At 41.1% G+C, this 22,286-nt stretch overlaps 1 protein-coding gene across 1 annotated transcript in view; it reads right to left on the bottom strand.

Annotated features, from left to right (window-relative positions):
• Window positions 1–21,237, bottom strand: part of LOC126482266 (probable ATP-dependent RNA helicase pitchoune) — a 55,953-nt gene extending 34,716 nt beyond the window's left edge. Inside the window, exons 1-4 of the mRNA XM_050106251.1 lie at window positions 21,018–21,237; window positions 20,310–20,417; window positions 9,599–9,748; window positions 4,227–4,487 (exon numbers count right to left, since the gene is read on the bottom strand). Coding sequence (XP_049962208.1) covers window positions 4,227–4,487; window positions 9,599–9,748; window positions 20,310–20,417; window positions 21,018–21,114 — 616 coding nt within the window. The 5' untranslated portion in view covers window positions 21,115–21,237. The remainder of the gene's footprint in view (window positions 1–4,226; window positions 4,488–9,598; window positions 9,749–20,309; window positions 20,418–21,017) is intronic.
• Between the last annotated feature and the right edge of the window lie 1,049 nt (window positions 21,238–22,286).

Genomic DNA, 22,286 nt, shown 5'->3' with positions numbered 1-22,286 from the left:
CAGCAAACTACCGTTCTGCAAGTAACTATTTTGATGACCTTACTATTCCATAAGCCATGTTTCAAGCCCACCTCTCTCTCTCTCTCTCTCTCTCTCTCTCTCTCTCTCTCTCTCTCTCTCTCCCTCCCCCACCACACTCATCCATCCATTGAATGTAGAACATTTTGAATGTACACTGATCAGCCAGAACATTAAGACCACCAACCTACTATCAATACAAACCCGTCCAGACAATAGCAATGTCACCTGGTGAGGAATGACTGCTAGTCAGGCAGGTGCATGGTATCAGTGAGCATGCTGGAAATTATGTAGAGTGGGGAAGGTGCACAATCTGTCCAAGTTCGACCGAGGGCAGAATGTGATGGCCTGGAGACTCAACAAGACCATTTTGGAAACTGCACGACTTTTCAGGTATTCGAGAAGTGCTGTGTTGAGTAAAACCACATCCAGACATTGTGGGGTTGGGCAGCCACCCCTCATTACAGATGTCAGACACAACATAGGTTGGGCAGGACTGGCTAAACAGGATAGGTGGCAAGCTGACACAAATAACATCACACTTTAGTGCTGGGCAGAGCACAAGTGTGTCTGAACACAAAGTGCACTGCACTCCTGATGATGGGCCTCTGCAGCTGATGACCCATGCATGTGCCAATGTCAACACCACAACAACGGCAACAACTGAAATGAGCACATGACCATCAGCACTGAATGCTGGGGCAGTGGCAGAGCATTGCATGGTCTTGTAATCCCAATACCTTCCTCACCATGCCAATTGGAGGACACAAATCTGTCATGTTCCAGGGAAACAGCTTCTTGACACGTGTACTGCAGGACAGAGACTAGCTGGTGGATGCTCCTTTATGCTCTGGGGAACATTCATGTGAGCCTCTGAGGGTCCAATGGATTTCCCAATGGCAATGGCATTTTTCAACAAGATAATTTGCCATGTCACGAAACCAAGAGTGTGATGGAGTGGTTCGAGGAATACAGTGGTGATTTCCAATTGATGTGCTGCCCCCACCCCCTGACTCACCACATCTGCACCTGATCAAACACATCTGGATGAGATTGAATGTGGCATCAGAGCTCATCGTCCCTCTCCCTAGAATTTACGGGAATTAGGTGACCTACATGTGCAGATGTGGCGCCAACTCCCAAGCGACCTACCAAGGGCTCATTGCTTCCATGCCACAATGTGTTGCCGCTGTTATCCAAGCCAAAGGTGGACATACGGGCTATTAGGTAGGTGTTCATAATGTTCTGGCTGATCACTGTAACTTAATTTGCAAATGTTTGCCAGTTTGCATTGGAAGTGTCACAGCTGAAAACTGACAATGATTTTATTTTCGATTTAACATCTGAGTTGCTCAGTAGCTGGATCAGAATAACAAAGTGACTGAAGTCTAATTGTTTACAGGGATGCTACTATAGCAACAACTACACACAGAGCGTGCTTGGTCATGCCTTTTGTTCTGTTTGTTTAACGAAGCTTGCAATGGAAGTGTGCAGAAAAACGTGGTAGCTAGCCAGAAAATGTAGCAATCTGTTCATGTTTTGTGTGGTTAGAAGAAGAGAGAGAATTTTGTGAATCTACTGCCCCCAACAAAAGTAGTCAAAACAATTGCAGATGTTTGGAAGATTTATAAAAATACTGTTGTGAAAGTTTATAAGGAAAAATACTGTGCAGAACAGGAAAGGGGTGGTTCACCTAAGGTATGGACATATGGTAAAAAGAGGAGAACAGAACAGCAAATAATGAACTTACCAACAAGATTGTGTTCATCGTCACACTTACAGATAGAACAAGAGGAAATAACATCCAGCTGTAACAAAAGATAAAAGAATCTATGCATTACTCTTTGCGGGGGATAATTATTCAGCGGCAGCAAGAAATCTTAAACAGTTGTCAGAATGCTCAGTTACAGGGAGATTATAATGAGTACACCTAATGCACGCGTGATCACCTTCTCCAGCAGCTCGGTCGGAGGTGTGCTTGCTTACTTGCGTGACTGAATATCTGTGTGTGTGTGTGTGTGTGTGTGTGTGTGTGTGTGTGTGTGTGTGTGTGTGGTGGCTTTGGCCGAAAACTTATTTTTTGTGGGATTAGGGGTTGGACATAGTAAGCTGTAAGGAAACTACAGTGAAAACAAAAGTAAGGATGGTTACTTTGCTATTTACAATTTTTTTTAGACAAAAGTCATGGTAAGTGTAGTAGTACGGAAAGTACAGTTGATAAACACACTTACAACAACATTCTGTGTAACTACATGCCAGATATTTGGCTAATAATTTCAATCAAAGAATTTTATATTATTGAAGGATACGCCATTGTATTTTGATGAATATATTATTACAGAAGTTCATGGCCTAACCCTTTATTCATTTATGGGCCAAAATTTGATTCAGTAATAGACTATTCCCTCTTGTATTGTAATTGTGAACATCACTACTGTATGAATGATTGTATATCCTCAGAGAATAAATGCAACTATTATGCTGTTGTTGTATTTAAAGCTTTTTAAATAGAATGAAATAACATGTATGAAACCCAAAATTACTTTTCTCTTGCACAATTCAATATTTGACTGTGTATAAGGAGTTAACCCAAAATATCATTCTTTACGACAGCAACGAAGGGAAGTACAGATTCTATAACAATGAAAACAATCAATTTTTTACAATTTAACTAGATAAATAAAAAATCTACTCAAGTTTTTTATCTATCCAGCTGAAGTACAGATCCTCATATTTTGATAGTCATAATTATTTTATGCCAAAAGTAACAGACACTACTAACCAGTTTAACAGTTCCATGAAAACTCTAGTTGCAGTGTGTTACAACTGATGGGTCACGACATTATGGGCAGATGAGAGTTAGCTTACAGCACCACCACAACTCTGACAATACAGGCTAGAGGGTAGTCATAGCACATGGGGAAAAAATAATTCTAAAATAAAAGGACAAAGCAATCAGCAAAATTAAGGAAGGTATAATCATCAATATTGTATTGCATTGTATTTTGTCTCTATCTTGTCTAACTCTTCTGTACCTCTATACAAAGAGAAAACAACAAAGATAAGCCAAATTATTCAGGCTACCACTGTTATCACAACCTTTCTAAATGAGTTTGCTCAACTCTGATAAAATAATTTTTTCTTTATATTAAATGGCAATTCCTTCCATTAATTACACATGCTCTTCATACAGGGTGACAATTATTGAACTATATGAAAAGAAACTCAAATTAGTTACAAACAACGGTATGTACACACTTTATTCAACATATAAACATCACTACAGATATTGGGATTTATGTTATAATATGCTTGATACACCTGCCATCATTGGCGATGATGTGGCGCTGATGAATAGCAAAATTCTGCATGTCCCACTGAAGTGTTGGAACATCAATGCTGTTGATGACCTCCTGTATGGCTGTTTTCAGCTCGACAATAGTTTTGGCATTATTGCTGTACACCTCATCTTTAATATAGCCCCACAAAAAGAAGTCACAAGTGTTCAGATCCAGAGAATATGGAGACTAATCAACGCCCATGCCAGTGGCCTCCAGGTACCGCAGAATCAGAATGCAGTACCCAAAGTGCTTCTCCAGGACATCAAACACACTCCTGCTTCAATGGTGTAGAGCTCAGTCTCTTATGAACCACACCTTGTCAAAATCAGGGTCACTTTGGATAATGAGGATGCAATCATCTTCCAAAACCTTCAAACCATTCGATAGTCACCATGCCATCAAGGAATATTGCACCATTTATTCTGTGGCTGGACTTACACATCATACACCCGTTGGGGGTGAAGAAACTTCTTGATCATGAAATGTGGATTCTCAGTCCATCAATGGGGCAAATTTTGCTTGTGATTAACTCATCCTAATGACAGTGGGCTTCATTACTAAACCATACCACACTGTGCACACCAATTCCCATCATGCCCAGTTGCCAACCATACAGTTTGAACATCCTGATGCATACCATACAGAAGTTACGATGATTTTATTTCATATAGTTCAATAACTGTCACCCTGTACATAGCCAATTTGCTGTGTTAGTGATGATTTAATAGGGAAGAAACCTTTACCTATATTTCCTCATAGTGACAGCAACAACTGGATAAAACTAATGAGGAAAACTGAAAGAAGAAAGGCAGGGAAAATGCTCTGCTACATGTTACCTGGACCATATTAAATGTCACATATTCTTACCATTCCGGGGCATGAAGTGCAATTTGTATATAAGTTCCACTGCTGGCACAAGAAAGGCGAGAGTTTTTCCAGAACCAGTTTTAGCTGAACCAACCATGTCCCTGCCCTCCAAGAGAGGAGGAATTGCTCGTGACTGGATCTCTGTCATTGTAGTGAATCCCATGTCAGCAATTGCTTTCAAGGTGTTCTCACAGACCTTGTCAGCCAATGACTCAAATGTTCTGTTGCTCAGTATCTCCAACGCAATCCCTGAACCTGGTACTGTAGGGAAAGAACACATTTGTTAGAATTAATTATCAAAAAAGTTCCTTATACAACAACAACAGCCAGTACAATACTTTTTTCTTTATTTTTGCATGGCACTCAATAAAATCCAAGAGACAATATAGTTTCAAAGGCAAAATTCATTTCTCAGTTTATACAATTGCTATATGGTTTATGAACAAATGTAGATATCAGCAAAGTTGCATCATCACAAGTTACATACATAAAACCTGAACTAAATTCCACCCGAACAGGCCACCGGCACCGACCAACCACCATGTCATCCTCAGCTGACAGGAAGCAGATGTAGAGGGGCGTGTGGTCAGCACACTGCTCTCCTGGCTGTTGTCAGTTTCCATGGCCGGAGCCACTACTTCTCAGTCAAGTAACTCCTCAATTGGCTGTACAGAGGCTGAGTGCACCCCACTTGCTAACAGTGCGCAGCAGGCCCATCTAAGCTTAACTTTGGTTATCAGAAGGGAACTGCTGTTACCATTGTGCAAGGGTGCTGCGGCAAGACAGAAAATTTGTGCTAAGTAATAATAGCATCTACTATTCAAGTGATTAGTTCCTGCATCACTTTTCTTAGAATCGGCCGACAGGTCAGGCCAAGGCTTCAGGCGTGAGGCTCTGCTGTGGCCACCGGTGGGTGCATGGAGCCGGGCATGAGACTGTGCTGTGGCCAGCGGCTGCCTCATGTCAGTCAACGTGTTATAAGCTACTGTAAGTCAGAAAAGTATCTTTGTTCCTTTCTAAAGTTTCACATTTTATGCACCTTCTATTATGTAGTCAGTGCAGGGAAAGATGATGTGGAGCCAATGTCTATCTCTGGCATTTATTGAGGTTTAATATTAGCATCTCTGAACACCAATTTACATCTACGTACATAATCTAAACCACTGTGAAAAGCATGCCAGAGGGTTCTTACCATTGCATCACATTTTATGGTTTCTTCCTGGCCCAGCTGTGTACAGAGCACATGAAAACAAATGCTTAATGCCTTTGTACTAGTCTTGTCTTCACAGTCACTGCAGAGTAATAGAGTAATATGTAAGTTGCTGAAGTATTTTTTGTACACTCTCCATTCAATCTCTTGATTCTCTCCATTCCATCTCTTGATGATGTCAGATTTGCGGAGCACTCAACTGCGTGGTCATCAGCGCCTGTACAAGTCCCAATTTTTACACAGTCCAATCTAGCCATTGTCACGAATGACGATTATGATGACAACACAAACACCCAGTCCCCGGGCGGAGAAAATCCCCAACCAGGCCGGGAATTGAACGCGGGGCCCAGTGATCCACAGGCAGCAATGCTAACTACTAGACCATGAGCTGTGGACATACGCTCTTGAGACTTTGTAAATAATCCTTTGCAGGATAATTGGCTGCAATCTTCGACCCTCTGTTAATTAATCTTTTTATTCATTTCTGTGATGCTCTCTCATGAGAGAAAGAAATCTGTGATCCTTCATGCTTCCCATAGTTAAATACAGTCAATAGTGTATGGTTTTTCTGTGTAATCAATGGATTTTGATAAAACTCTGCTACGATAGTCATTGAAGGTTTCACACAGTCGTTTTGACAGAAAAATTTCTTTCAGCGTCCTTTCATCTACAGCTGTATGCTTTCTTACACATCTATTATGCTGTAATCACTGCTTCTTTGGAAGTTTCTTTATAGTGAATGTTTAACTCCAACAGTCTCTTCCATTCTAATGTCTGATGAACTACTATTTAAATTGAACCCACAGTATGTCTAAATGCTCCTGTCCAGACAAAGCTAAGAGTTCCTAACTGGGATAGGGCACTACAGCATCTTTATCTAGTTTATTGAATATTACATCTTTCTATTTGTTTTATTTGCCCTTCGCATTTTAGTAATCATTGCTTCTACAACTGCCACATGGCTAATAATACCAATTTCAATGCAGACTCCATCAAAAAGGTATGATCTACTTATTGTCTTTAGATCTTAGTTAATTTATTTCCACAATGAGTAGGAATCTGAACTATATGTTCCACGTAGTTTTCAGGAAAATATTTAGTATTATTCCACAGGATGTTTCGTCACACCCACCCCTTACATAATTAAAATTATCACCATCAATTGTTGGATGATGAAAGTCTCCTCCAATAATGACAATATGGTTGGGAAACACGTAATGGTGAGTTGAGGCTTTTTTTATGAAGTTTCTGTTTACATCTGGGGTGATTTCTGTGGTCAATAGTATGATTAAACGATAAGTTTATGCTCATCCTTTACACTGAGTCTTGCCCAATCAATCTCCATTCAGATGGAGATGGTTCTCCATTCAGATGGTTTCAATTTCTATCTCGGTGGGTCCGAGTTTCTAGTGCACAGCGACAGATGCACCAATTTCATTTCCAATTAGCCTATCCTTTCAATATACACTTCCATTTTCCCCAAAAATCTCACTGTTGTCAATTTTGGACTCTAGCCCAATTTCTGTACATAATCTTATATAAGCATCACTGTCTTTTTTTAGGATTGTCTCGAACTCTGGAACTTTGCTGTGAACGCTCCGACAAGTGATCAGCTGGATTTTGATCCTGTCACCTATGGGGATCATTGCTTCGAGTCTTACACGAATGCTTACCACAATTTCCCCCCCCATCAGCCACCAGACTGGTCTGATTCACTCCACTACAACCTCTACTCTTGTGCCAATCTCATCTCTGAGGAGCACTTATATCTGACAGCCTCGACTGCTTGTTATATATATATCTCCTTCTACTGTTTCTACTCTCCACAGTTTCATCTAGAACCAAGGAAGTTATTCCCTTATGTCTTAATACATTTTCTATCATTCTTTCCCTTCTTCCTGTCAGCTTTTTCCACATACTTCTTTCCTCACTGATTCGCTGAGCACCTCCTCAGGGTCCAGCCGGGTGCAGTTGTTTTTGAAACAATATTTCAACAGTGTACCTCACCATCAGCTTCAGGTTATATCTGTAGATTCAATGTCTTTGCTACATCCCACATCCCTTCTACCTTCTACTTTTATCACCCCCCCCCCCCCCCCCGACCTTTCTTTCACTGCCAGTTGCACACTGCGACAGGTGGAATGTGTGTATGGTGGTGGTGGTGGTGGTGGTGGTGGTGGTGGCGGCGGCAGCGGCGGCAGCAGCAGCGGTGGGGTGGGGGTGGGGGTAGGGGGGAAAGAAGGAGGTAGTGCCGCTGGATGCTGAGCGTGAACTCTGGTCCCTCAGCACTCATGTGGCCTGTGACAGGTGCGGAAGTCACACTCAGCCAATGCTATAATTTTAGTTGGCTGAATGTTGAGTGCCAAGCATTGCTGAGAGTAAACCCAGTGTCTCTGTTGATAATCCCATCAGCCACTTGCATGCCCCAAAACGGCAAGGTCTGTTTCTTCGTACTTCATGGAGTCCCCTGCATACAATGATAATGGCATATCAGCCATAAGACAGCAAAATTACCACAGTCCTGACTTGATGCAACATTAAATGTGTTTTCCGTCCACCTCCAAAAACACTTGCCCAATTAGGTACAACAAAAGATGAGATGGGGCCCAAAACCATGTGTTTACTGAATTCTATATACGAGGGTTGGAACTTAAATAGTGGTAACTATTTACTCACAAGCGATACAAAAGAGTTTCATGCTTGCACCTGATACTGTCCTTCAAAGTAGTCACCAGCATTGTGTCAAACCTGTTTCCAGTGATGTGGAAGGCATAGTAAACTGTTAGCAGAGCCTGTTCTGTTGACGGTGCGAATGGAGCAGTCTACTGCCTGTTGAATTTCTGGAACAGTTCTGATGCAAATGCCACAAAGTGGTTCCTTCATCTTCGGAAGCAAATCGAAGTCACAAGGAGTTTAGTCCAGGGCACATGGTGGATGGTACAGTACTTCGCAGTCCCACTGACTGAACAGAGCAGCCACAACTTGTGCTGTATGCGCCTGTGCACTGTCATGCAAAATGATCGGTGGGTTGCGCAGAAAGTGTCACCACTTCTTTCGCAAAGCTGGTCACAGGTGATGCTCCAAAAATGAACAGTAATACTGTGCATTGCCGGTCTGCCGTGTAGGAACGTAATATGTTAGGATAACACCATCACAGTCGTACACAAGAGTCACCATAACTTTCACCATACTGGGACTCTGATGCACTTTCAACTATCACGGCGACACATAATGACCACATTCGTTGGATTGGTGTTTCAGTTTTGGCTCGTACGATGTGGCCCATGTCATCCAGTGTTACAATACGGCATAAGAAAGCCTCTCCTTCGCACTCATAGCGCTCCAAGTGCATCTGAGCAGTGCCATAATACATCCATTTCTGCATTTCCATCAAGTCATGCAGAACTCATCGTGGTGCAATTTTTCGCATGACCAGGCATTACTTCAGGATGCTTCCGCAGTGGTAAAAGATGACAGACATGTCACCTGCTATATACTTCACGAATTCATATAAATAGTTCTGTCTCTCTTCTTTTTATGCACTAAGCTGTATTTATATTCAGAAACACAGTGCGGGAATCTATTTGCATCCACAACATATTTCACCTGACAGCTGAGGAATCATCCGTCCATACATGGACTAGTGCAACTCGCATACTGCGTACAACATTCAATCTCAAAAATTCCATGTTTCATGCCTTTCACACTAGTTCATCTACCCATTCTTCTGACGTATGTACCAGCCTGTGGCCTTAAAATGCCACAAGCACACTGCAGACCGGATAGGCTTGACCACACCAGTGCATGTGTTGCAAACACGTTGTGATTGTGATGGCTGGAGTCTTTGGTTGTCCTTACTGAGGTTCCAGTTTTGTTTCTCACCTCCCACAAAGATTTGCAATTTGAGTTCTAGAAAATTTTAAGACAGTATTACTAACAAACTTCCGAGTTGTTCTAGATTCTTCAATTTTCTGTACCAATGTGCTCCATTTTCAGTTTATGCTGTGAATGTGTACAAATGATTTTCTCATTAAATGTTGACTTTCACTGCTGGCTCTACTCTTTTATTCAGTAATACATGATAGCACTAACAAACTATCCATTCTACTTCAACAACCCACAAAACATAATACACGGCACATTTACGACAAAATATACATACGTTTTTTCCCAATGTCCTGGCTATCATTTTCTGCGTTCTCCATAGCTTCATTTCCAGATTCTCTCTCTACATCTGCATTCTCTGCTTGTTCTTCACTATCTTCTTCCTCTTCCTCAATTTTCTTTTTCTTTTTTTTCTTTTTCTTCTCATCTGCAATGAAAAAATTTAGTTTGTCAACAATATTAACAAAGACTTGAACTTATATGATATAAAGAAGAAGCAAGTCAAACATGTACTAATGTACTAGATAACTAAATCTGATTTAGTTGTAGTGAATTAATGGCGGTTGGGTTGGGTTGATTTGGGGGAAGAGACCAAACAGCGAGGTCATCGGTCTAATTGGATTAGGGAAGGATGGGAAAATAAGTCAGCCATGCCCTGTCAAAGGAATCATCCCAGTATTTGCCTGAAGCGATTTAGGGAAATCATCGAAAACCTAAATCAGGATGGCCAGATGCAGGTTTGAACCATCGTCCTCCCGAATGTGAGTCCAGTGTGCTACCAATGTGCCACCTCACTTGGTGTGAATTAATGCCTGATAGGTGTAATGGCAAACATCTTCCACAGACTGGATTTCTGGGAAGCACCACTGGAACACAACTGACATTTTTATCTACACACATAAGGACTTTACAAAGCTGCTAGTGACTTAGCAACTTTTACACTCTTGCTACTTTGTTCACAATTCACTGCCACCAAACCACACGCGTGGGTGGCAGGGAGGGGTCCTACGAAATCTTTAATGAGAACCCCAGTTTTTTATTGCAGACCATGATTCTAGGGCAAAATCTACATAGGTTTTGTCTGAAGCATTTTCTTTGTTTTGTCACAGATGGTGCTGTAATCAGAGGAATAGAAATGGGTACTTGATCATAATTTACGACATGCTACCAATGGCCCTTGAATACCCAAAGGCATGTGGGACCCCACATCCATGTTCGAGGATTGGATGAGTCCATATTTTATAACTCGTAATTGGAAACCACATTCATAATGTTGTACTCTCCAACAGAGTTTGCTGCCAGTACATTTACCTATCATTTGGTGAACAGACGTGCAACTGGACATTAATGTTGCAGCCTCAGAAAAAATTTTAAAAAAATGAAATAATGATCCTGATTTATGGAGAATGTTGAAGCTGCTGTACACTGAGTGTTTTCTAGAGGAAGCTCACTCTCATTTGTTCTTTTAAAATATTGTGAACATCTTATGTCTGATGAAAGCATACAGACCAACAATTGGGTACAAAGCAAACATGTTATAGCAGAAGCCAATGAGTACCAGGCAATTAAACCACAATTCCAATGTGCCTGTAGATAATATTGTCACAATACTGCATCACCATAAGTATCATCCATATCATGTGTCACTGCATCAAGAACTTCATGGCACTGATTTCCATAACCGAGTAGTCTTTTGCGAATGGGCATATCAAAAAATGCCAATGACCTGCACATTCTTTGCTGAATTACTACTTTCCAATGAGTCTGCATTCACAAACCATGGTAGAGTTAACTGGCATAAAATGCATTACTGGACTGTAGACAATCCCCCATAGTTGATCAACGTCCTTGGTTGGTTAACGTATGGATGGCATCATGGGGAGCAAACTCATTGGTCAGTATTTTATTGACGGCACGTTGAATGGACAAAAATATCAAAATTTTTGGAACAGGAACTACTATTGTTACTGCAGGAAGTTACCCTGGACATTCAACAACATACGTGATTTCAGCATGATGGCTGACAGTGCATTACGCAACTGAAGCATGGGCGGTATTAGATTATCTTTACACAGGTCGGTGAATCAGCAGAGTTGGTCGTATTACTTGGCCCACTAGGTCGCCGGATTTCTTTCTGTGGGTTGTTTAAAAGATAAGGTGTACCAACAAGCGCCAAAGTGTCATGAAGACATGGGCAACCACATCACAAAAGCCTGTGCAAACACTTCCTGTGTACAGTCATTTGAAAAGCTGATCACTAAATGTATTGCAGTTGGCGGTATTACGTTTGGACACTTAGTCTAATTGAGAAAGTAGAGTAGCATTCACCTCGAGCCATGGACACAATTGCACACTGAGTAATCCCCTGTTCAATATATCAGAGGAATACAACACTGCAATTGGAGTTTCCAATTACAAATTGTAAAATACTGACCTGCCATACCCTCGCAGCATGGAGATGAGGTCCCACATGCCACAGGATATTCAAGGGCCATTGAGTAGCACATTGTAAATTACGATTGGGTACCCACTTCTATTCCTCCAACAAGAGCGCCATCTCCACCAAAACGAAGAAAATGCTTGAGACGAAATGTGTGTAATTTTGCCATAGAATCATTTCCTGCAATAAAAAACAGAGGTTCCCAATGAAGATTTCAAATTTGCCTCCCACCACCCACACATAAGGTGGGTGGGTTGGTGGAGGGGGGGGGGGGGGCATGGTGGTTATCACTGGATGTCCTTCTCCGAGACAAACAAATTAGAATTATAACCTTTTTTTTCCATTTGATGTATGGTTTTTGAGATATTTCAATGTCTCCTGTTACAATATGCCACTTGTTTCAGAAAGAACTTCATTGTAGATAACTACACCATCTGCAAAATGTCTGAGGTAACTATTAATGTTGTCTGCAAGGTCATTAACTTAAAACCTGAACAGCAAAGATCTTAACACACTCATCTGGGGCACATTCAAAGTGACTTCTACATCCCCATCCAAGATAACTTCGTGCATCCTCCCTATCAAAAAAATTCTCAATACAGTCACAAATTTCACTTGATACTATATATGACTGTAATTTTGATAATACTGCCTTGATAGAAAGCTTTCAGTATATCATGCAAGAAATGTGAAAGTTGGGTTTCACAAGATCCATGTTTTTGGAACCCATGGAGGAGGTCATTCTTATCGAGGTATCTCATATTTGTGTTCAGAATGCGTTGTAACATTCTACAATAAATCCTTGTTACTTCCCCACTTGTAAATAGGTGTGCCCTGCACTTTCTTCCAGCTACGGGGCATGCAGGCCCTGGAGCTTTGTTCAGTTTTAACAACTTCAGATGTTTCTCAATGACACTGACATGAACACTTATTCCACACATCTTTTCAGTGATTTGAGGACTAAATTGAGGCAGTTCTCCTGGGTTTCCCTTTGTAAAGGAACATTTGAAATGGAGTTAAGCAGTTCTGCTTTCCTATCCTCCATTTCAGTTCTTGCCTCATCCATGAGAGAGTGGACACTAACTTTGGTGCCACCAACAGCCTTATTCAGCTTTTATGAAAGATCATTTGGCAATATTCTGCTATGGTGGTCACGGAATGTTGGCCGCATTGCTGTCTCGACAGCTAAATGTGTCTCATTTAGCATCTATCTATCTATAGCCATATGCTTTGTTTTCCTCATATTATGCATTTGCCTCTATCTTTAGAAGTTTCTTTACAGTGACTGCATACTATGGAGGGCCCCTACCACTATGAATTGTTCTGGGAAACTTCATCAACAGTTCCTCCACATACTTCTATCCTGTAAAGTTTGAAGTACTTCATTGAGATACGACACTACACACTACCGCTCTTTTATCTAGGTCATTGAGCGTATATATCTTTTGACTTGTTTTAGAGCCCTTTGTACTTGGGTAATCATTACTGCTACAGCTGCCTCATGGTAACTGATACCAGTTCTCACATGCACATCCCCAAGGATGTCAGGTCTATTTGTCGCCCTTAGATGTAATATAGGGGGAATCAAAAAGGACTTTACAACTTTAGAATGATACAGAAATTTATTGAGATAGCGTACAGAATCTGTAGATTTGTCATTTTGTAGTAAACAACCTCAAGTTTGATTCACATACTGCTTCAGTACCCCACTCTGCCACCCGGAGCACCAGCATAGTGCACAACAGCGAAAATGGTTACTTTCGCAAGTACAGAGTGTGCTCCCTGTGTTTATTGGTTTCAGGAAACAAACTCTGCAACAAATTTGGCGTAAATTTTGCATCAAATACATGTTTATGACAGCCCTGAAGTCTATGTGTTTTGTGCCCTTAGCAAATCTAAGGTGTACAGTCCTTTCTTCTTCATGGAAAAAAACTGTTGCTGGTATTGTGTATCTGGATATGTTTGAAAACTGTTTTATTGTTCTGGTTAGTACTTGTTAGTACTTATTACAATCAAAGTGGGCTATATTTATCTGTGTAAAGTGTTCAACATTCTGCATATTTCATAGCACCGAATTTCTGGTGTAAAATAAGCATGACGGCAATGAGTTTTGTGCCCGGTTTGAACTCTTCTTCGGATACAATGTTGGTGAGGAAACACAGTAACATGAAGATGACTGAGATGGATTGGTTTACACCAGCTAGATGGTGCATCACCTCATCTTCTCACAAAAGTTCAAGGTTTCCTCAAAAATTGCTTCCCAGGTCAGTGGACTTGCTGTGAAGGTCCGATTGCATGGCCACCTCGCTCCCCAGACTTGACACCACTGGATTCCTTTCTCTGGGGTTTCATTGAAGACTGTGTGTATGTGCCTCCCCTCCAAACAACTTAGCCAACCTCAAAAACTGAATCTATGCTGCTGTTGCACAAGATAAGCCTGATATGCTGCATCAAGTGTGTGAAGAAATTGATTATCGCACAAATTCATCTCAAATCGTACAATGCATGTCAATTCACTATCATGAATTTCTCTGGAAAAAAATATATGTTAGCCCTCTCTGTATCATATGCATTAAACAAATAAAATATTTTCATTTTATCTTAATTTTTGTAAATGATACAGTCACTTGAAAATGTATATTTTGTAAGTAACTCTTAAAACAGTAGAGAACTAAAAATTATAACTAATAAACCAAAAGACTGGAGACCTGGCAGATGTTTTGCTTTAAAGCTTGGTTTGGTGAGGGGCGTGGACATGAAAAAAAGACATAAGAATGTGGTGTTTAAGAAAAGTGGAACACACTTCACAATTGTTGGAAAACTGTCAGAGGTATTGCAGAAATATTTTGGCCCTCAGTAGCTGTGTTACCAACACACTCATTGTGGACCAATTGCTGTACTCGCTACAACAAGAAATTTAGTGATAATTCACATGTATGATCATCATCGCCAGGTGTCGGTTGGTCGCAGTCAGTGTGCTCCCTGCCGCCGTTGGATAAGCAGCTGAGCAGCAAGTCGTATACTCCTAGCTCACTCATTTGTTACATAGTTTAATTCTTAATTTATTTGCGTGTTTTTGGTACTTGCATTGTTTAATTCATAAATTTCGGGCGTATTATAGTATTTGAGAGTGTAGCATCGTGTTTTAGTACCTCAATAGTGTAATTTCGCTTAGTCTCCTTCCGCCGCCGAGCAGTGTCAGCAGTGCGCAAGTAGCAGCATTACTGCATTTACTAGGCAATCTTGTATTTTAGTAACCATTTAAATTTTGTCGATTTGTTTGCGTTCTCTGTAGATTAGTTCAGACGTTCTTTGCAAAACAGTTTTTAGCATGGATAGGGACTGCAACTGCTGTGTTCGGATGCAGGCTGAGTTGGCATCCCTTCGCTCCCATCTTCAGGCAGTGTTGGCTTCGGTCACACAGCTTGAGGCTGTTGCCAATGGGCATCACTGTGGGGGTCCGGATGGGGGTTTGTCGGGGACGGCCAGCTCGTCCCACGTATCCCCTGATCGGACTAAGACTGTGGTTGCCCGGGATACTGCCCGCATTGAGGCTGATCCCTCACCTGTGGTAGAGTGGGAGGTCGTTTCAAGGTGTGGCAGGGGGCGAAAGACATTCCGGAGGGCTGAACGGAAAGCCTCTCCAGTTTGTCTGACGAACCGGTTTCAGGCTCTGTCTCAGGCTGATACTGATCTTCGGCCTGACATGGCTGCTTGTCCTGTTCCAGAGGTTGCCCCTCAGTCTGCAAGATCCGGGCAGTCGCAGAGGGTGGGCTTACTGGTAGTTGGGAGCTCCAACGTCAGGCGCGTAATGGGGCCTCTTAGGGAAATGGCAGCAAGAGAGGGGAAGAAAACCAATGTGCACTCCGTGTGCATACCGGGGGGAGTCATTCCAGATGTGGAAAGGGTCCTTCCGGATGCCATGAAGGGTACAGGGTGCACCCATCTGCAGGTGGTCGCTCATGTCGGCACCAATGATGTGTGTCGCTATGGATCGGAGGAAATCCTCTCTGGCTTCCGGCGGCTATCTGATTTAGTGAAGACTGCCAGTCTCGCTAGCGGGATGAAAGCAGAGCTCACCATCTGCAGCATCGTCGACAGGACTGACTGCGGACCTTTGGTACAGAGCCGAGTGGAGGGTCTGAATCAGAGGCTGAGACGGTTCTGCGACCGTGTGGGCTGCAGATTCCTCGACTTGCGCCATAGGGTGGTGGGGTTTCGGGTTCCGCTGGATAGGTCAGGAGTCCACTACACGCAACAAGCGGCTACACGGGTAGCAGGGGTTGTGTGGCGTGGGCTGGGCGGTTTTTTAGGTTAGATGGCCTTGGGCAAGTACAGAAAGGGCAACAGCCTCAACGGGTGCGGGGCAAAGTCAGGACATGTGGGGACCAAGCAGCAATCGGTATTGTAATTGTCAACTGTCGAAGCTGCGTAGGTAAAGTACCAGAACTTCAAGCGCTGATAGAAAGCACCGAAGCTGAAATCGTTATAGGTACAGAAAGCTGGCTTAAGCCAGAGATAAATTCTGCCGAAATTTTTACAAAGGTACATACGGTGTTTAGAAAGGATAGATTGCATGCAACCGGAGGCGGAGTGTTCATCGCTGTTAGTAGTAGTTTATCCTGTAGTGAAATAGAAGTGGATAGTTCCTGTGAATTATTATGGGTGGAGGTTACACTAAACAACCGAACTAGGTTAATAATTGGCTCCTTTTACTGACCTCCCGACTCAGCAGCATTAGTGGCAGAACAACTGAGTGAAAATTTGGAATACATTTCACATAAATTTTCTCAGCATGTTATAGTCTTAGGTGGAGATTTCAATTTACCAGATATAGACTGGGACACTCAGATGTTTAGGATGGGTGGTAGGGACAGAGCATCGAGTGACATTATACTGAGTGCACTATCCGAAAATTACCTCGAGCAATTAAACAGAGAACCGACTCGTGGAGATAACATATTGGACCTACTGATAACAAACAGACCCGAACTTTTCGACTCTGTATGTACAGAACAGGGAATCAGTGATCATAAGGCCGTTGCAGCATCCCTGAATATGGAAGTTAATAGGAATATAAAAAAAGGGAGGAAGGTTTATCTGTTTAGCAAGAGTAATAGAAGGCAGATTTCAGACTACCTAACAGATCAAAACGAAAATTTCTGTTCCGACACTGACAATGTTGAGTGTTTATGGAAAAAGTTCAAGGCAATCATAAAATGCGTTTTAGACAGGTATGTGCTGAGTAAAACTGTGAGCGACGGGAAAAACCCACCGTGGTACAACAACAAAGTTAGGAAACTACTGCGAAAGCAAAGAGAGCTCCACTCCAAGTTTAAACGCAGCCAAAACCTCTCAGACAAACAGAAGCTAAACGATGTCAAAGTTAGCGTAAGGAGGGCTATGCGTGAAGCGTTCATTGAATTCGAAAGTAAAATTCTATGTACCGACTTGACAGAAAATCCTAGGAAGTTCTGGTCTTACGTTAAATCAGTAAGTGGCTCGAAACAGCATATGCAGACACTACGGGATGATGATGGCATTGAAACAGAGGATGACACGCGTAAAGCTGAAATACTAAACACCTTTTTCCAAAGCTGTTTCACAGAGGAAGACCGCACTGCAGTTCCTTCTCTAAATCCTCGCACAAACGAAAAAATGGCTGACATCGAAATAAGTGTCCAAGGAATAGAAAAGCAACTGGAATCACTCAATAGAGGAAAGTCCACTGGACCTGACGGGATACCAATTCGATTCTACACAGAGTACGCGAAAGAACTTGCCCCCATTCTAACAGCCGTGTACCGCAAGTCTCTAGAGGAACAGAGGGTTCCAAATGATTGGAAAAGAGCACAGATAGTCCCAGTCTTCAAGAAGGGTCGTCGAGCAGATGCGCAAAACTATAGACCTATTTCTCTTACGTCGATCTCTTGTAGAATTTTAGAACATGTTTTTTGCTCGCGTATCATGTCATTTCTGGAAACCCAGAATCTACTATGTAGGAATCAACATGGATTCCGGAAACAGCGATCGTGTGAGACCCAACTCGCCTTATTTGTTCATGAGACCCAGAAAATATTAGATACAGGCTCCCAGATAGATGCTATTTTTCTTGACTTCCGGAAGGCGTTCGATACAGTTCCGCACTGTCGCCTGATAAACAAAGTAAGAGCCTACGGAATATCAGACCAGCTGTGTGGCTGGATTGAAGAGTTTTTAGCAAACAGAACACAGCATGTTGTTATCAATGGAGAGACGTCTACAGACGTTAAAGTAACCTCTGGCGTGCCACAGGGGAGTGTTATGGGACCATTGCTTTTCACAATATATATAAATGACTTAGTAGATAGTGTCGGAAGTTCCATGCGGCTTTTCGCGGATGATGCTGTAGTATACAGAGAAGTTGCTGCATTAGAAAATTGTAGCGAAATACAGGAAGATCTGCAGCGGATAGGCACTTGGTGCAGGGAGTGGCAACTGACCCTTAACATAGACAAATGTAATGTATTGCGAATACATAGAAAGAAGGATCCTTTATTGTATGATTATATGATAGCGGAACAAACACTGGTAGCAGTTACTTCTGTAAAATATCTGGGAGTATGCGTACGGAATGATTTGAAGTGGAATGATCATATAAAATTAATTGTTGGTAAGGCGGGTACCAGGTTGAGATTCATTGGGAGAGTGCTTAGAAAATGTAGTCCATCAACAAAGGAGGTGGCTTACAAAACACTCGTTCGACCTACACTTGAGTATTGCTCATCAGTGTGGGATCCGTACCAGGTCGGGTTGACGGAGGAGATAGAGAACATCCAAAGAAGAGCGGCGCGTTTCGTCACCGGGTTATTTGGTAACCGTGATAGCGTTACGGAGATGTTTAATAAACTCAAGTGGCAGACTCTGCAAGAGAGGCGCTCTGCATCGCGGTGTAGCTTGCTCGCCAGGTTTCGAGAGGGTGCGTTTCTGGATGAGGTATCGAATATATTGCTTCCCCCTACTTATACTTCCCGAGGAGATCACGAATGTAAAATTAGAGAGATTAGAGCGCGCACGGAGGCTTTCAGACAGTCGTTCTTCCCGCGAACCATACGCGACTGGAACAGGAAAGGGAGGTAATGACAGTGGCACGTAAAATGCCCTCCGCCACACACCGTTGGGTGGCTTGCGGAGTATCAATGTAGATGTAGATGTGAAACTGAAGAAGACAGTGTGGGGTGATTTTTGCATCACCCCACACAGGTTTTACAGAACTAGAGAAGAACTTTGACCCTATTTTTGGACCATTTAACCCAAATGGCTGGGTTAACTGAACTATATATCAGGGTTAATTGGAACTCTCATTTAAATAAATGAATTACGAGATCCTAAATAATAAAAATTATTCCAACAACATTAATAACTGTGCTAAAGTTACCTTCATAAGTGTATTAATGAAAAACAAATCATAGAAATGAAAGTAGTGCATACTGAATTCTGCAACTTCAGTCTAGTACCAAATCATGTATTCGTAGTGAGTCCTAGTGCCCTGTATTGGATGGGGTAGTTTGCAATTATTTGACTTGAAGCAACAAAGGTATTAGGGAAGTGTCCAATTCCACCCATCTGCTTTTACCTATTATGGTGGAAATGCCTACTTCCAGGCCATACAAAATGGTGATTATGATGTCGCTACATACCCATTCCAACAAACTTCAACAAAAATAAAAATGAAACAAGAACATCTCACTTCAATAATAAAACGAAACTAACCAGATAACTACGAAAATAGGGAGTTGATGGTGGGGACATGTTAAGTATACAACAATACAAAACATCACATCATCCCAAAACCAGAATCAAACACTTCACTCAAAACCAGAATCGAACACTTCACTCTACCTGTAGGCCTATAGCTCAAACAAAGCCCACGATACCGAAAAATCAATATCAGCAATTCTGAAAAGTATAATCTACTATTTCCTTTGACCAATATAGCACAAATGAAGCCCTCAATACCAGGAAATTGGCACCTTCACCCTGAAAAGTGGGATCAGACATTTCCCTTGACCAATATAGCATAGCACCAGCTCTCAACACCTAATGACAATCCACAAGCAAAAAACCACAACAACACACCACTGAAACCATACCCCCAATAACTCCAAAACTAAAAACACCCATATTCATTAGAGCAATTACAATCCAACTGCAATACAAGAAATGTAAAATAGACGGAACATCACAATTACTATACAATAAAACCAAAACAAAAATTAACTAGCAACAAAAGCCTCCAAACTACTCAGACTAAACACATAAACAACAGAAAAAAGAGGTAACAACTCACTGAAAATACTTCCAAATCCACATTACAGACCTTACTACCCACAGTCAAATAAACCCAAGTTACCACAGTGATAACGCAGACTCAAATCGTCTTAAAGTAGCTTAAGACGATAATGTAAAAGATCAGTACATAGCCATGCTTTTCACTGATAAGTGTGTACTACACCGTAAAATAAACACATTTGGTATCATGCAAAAAAACTACTTGTTGAATACATACGTTTATTGGATTCTTCATCGTTTTCGTGTTTCCTTTTGGCTGTATCATTCTGGAGAGAGTCTTTTGTCACAAGCGTGGGCAACGTATCTTCTGCACTTTCATCTATGCCTGAAATGGTAATTACACAACTATAGTTTTTCCAGTACGCCTGATCATGTAGGGTGTGAACATCAAGCAACAAATATAGAACTCTCTTGTACACGCTCCTTCACATTATTACACACATCACATAAAACTATGTCCACAAACAACTGTAGTTTCTGTCAGTCACTTCACCAGTAGCAGATGTAATGGAGAACATGAGGGTTGGACAGGTTTATTTCACCGATGATATTCGGAACTGTACTCCACTTAATAGTAAAAGGCAAGTCAATATTTAGACGTTTTATCTTACAATAATTTCGGGTACAATACAGTAAAGATGAGGTGTCTTGAATATCACAAACGTACTATTAATCCGCAGATTGACTGTAAAGTTATACGCAGACAGTACGTTCAATACATAACATAAGGTAAGTGTGGTATTTCCACTAGTGTATACTACCTTTCAATCAACAAATGTCAAAAATTGTTAGGCTAACTGATGCAAACAGCATGAAAATCAAATATACATCCTAGTACTAAAATATATTTTACTTTTCAATTAGTTCCTAACTTGAAATGCACATAAACAACAAACACGATATGGATGTAAACACGACGCCTTACTTTCTTCGGTGTCCTGTGCCTTCGTCTGCAGAAGTTTAAGCTTCTTCTTCTCACGCTTTTTTATCTTACGCATCAAAACTTTCTCTGGCAAAGGCATGTTGACTGCTGATTAAGGTTTTAAACTTAAACACTGCAACGCAATCACAACATAACCTCCACAGTCCACACGCAACGTCCACTACACGAACACACGTTTTTTGGGACTAGTGCAGCAGGGGATACAACCCGTCGGCTTTGAACAATGACGTCACAAGTCGCCAGAGAGCATGTATTACAGAGATGAAAGAGCTGAGGAGAATGTTGAGAAACAAAGGAATGCGAGAGAGATAAACATTGATCTTGACAAAAGCATAAGTGTTTTTTGACTTTTTTAAAAAAATCTCACGAGATAGAATAAACTGATCCTACTTTATTAAGCAATATCTTGTCAAAAGCCGAGAAGCGATTGTTCTTAATGTTCTAGCTCCCTTCAGTACATAATAAGTGTTTTTTGACTTTTAAAAAAAAATCTCACGAGATAGAATAAACTGATCCTACTTTATTAAGCAGCTCCCTTCAGTACCTAATAAGTGTTTTTTGGCTTTAAAAAAAAATCTCACGAGATAGAATAAACTGATCCTACTTTATTAAGCAATAGTGTTTTTTTGGCTTTTTTTAAAAAAATCTCACGAGATAGAATAAACTGATCCTACTTTATTAAGCAATATCTTGTCAAAAGCCGAGAAGCGATTGTTCTTAATGTTCTAGCTCCCTTCAGTACATAATAAGTGTTTTTTGACTTTTAAAAAAAAATCTCACGAGATAGAATAAACTGATCCTACTTTATTAAGCAGCTCCCTTCAGTACCTAATAAGTGTTTTTTGGCTTTAAAAAAAAAATCTCTCGAGATAGAATAAACTGATCCTACTTTATTAAGCAATAGTGTTTTTTTGGCTTTTTTTAAAAAAATCTCACGAGATAGAATAAACTGATCCTACTTTATTAAGCAATATCTTGTCAAAAACCGAGAAGCGATTCTTCTTAGTGTTGTAGCTCCCTTCAGTAGCTAATAAGTGTTTTTTGGCTTTTTAAAAGAAAAAATTTCACGAGATAGAATAAACTGATCCTACTTTATTAAGCAGCTCCCTTCAGTACCTAATAAGTGTTTTTTGGCTTTTTAAAAAAAATCTCACGAGATAGAATAAACTGATCCTACTTCATTAAGCAATCAGTAAAGAAACGAAACTGAAACATAACAGCAAAAGCTAAACGAAAATAAGACACTGCAAA

The sequence above is a fragment of the Schistocerca serialis genome, chromosome 1, assembly GCF_023864345.2.
Source record: "Schistocerca serialis cubense isolate TAMUIC-IGC-003099 chromosome 1, iqSchSeri2.2, whole genome shotgun sequence".
In the NCBI taxonomy this organism is placed as follows: Eukaryota; Metazoa; Arthropoda; class Insecta; order Orthoptera; family Acrididae; genus Schistocerca; species Schistocerca serialis.
Note: the sequence above shows the minus strand (reverse complement) of the source record. Positions and strands in the feature narration are given on the sequence as shown.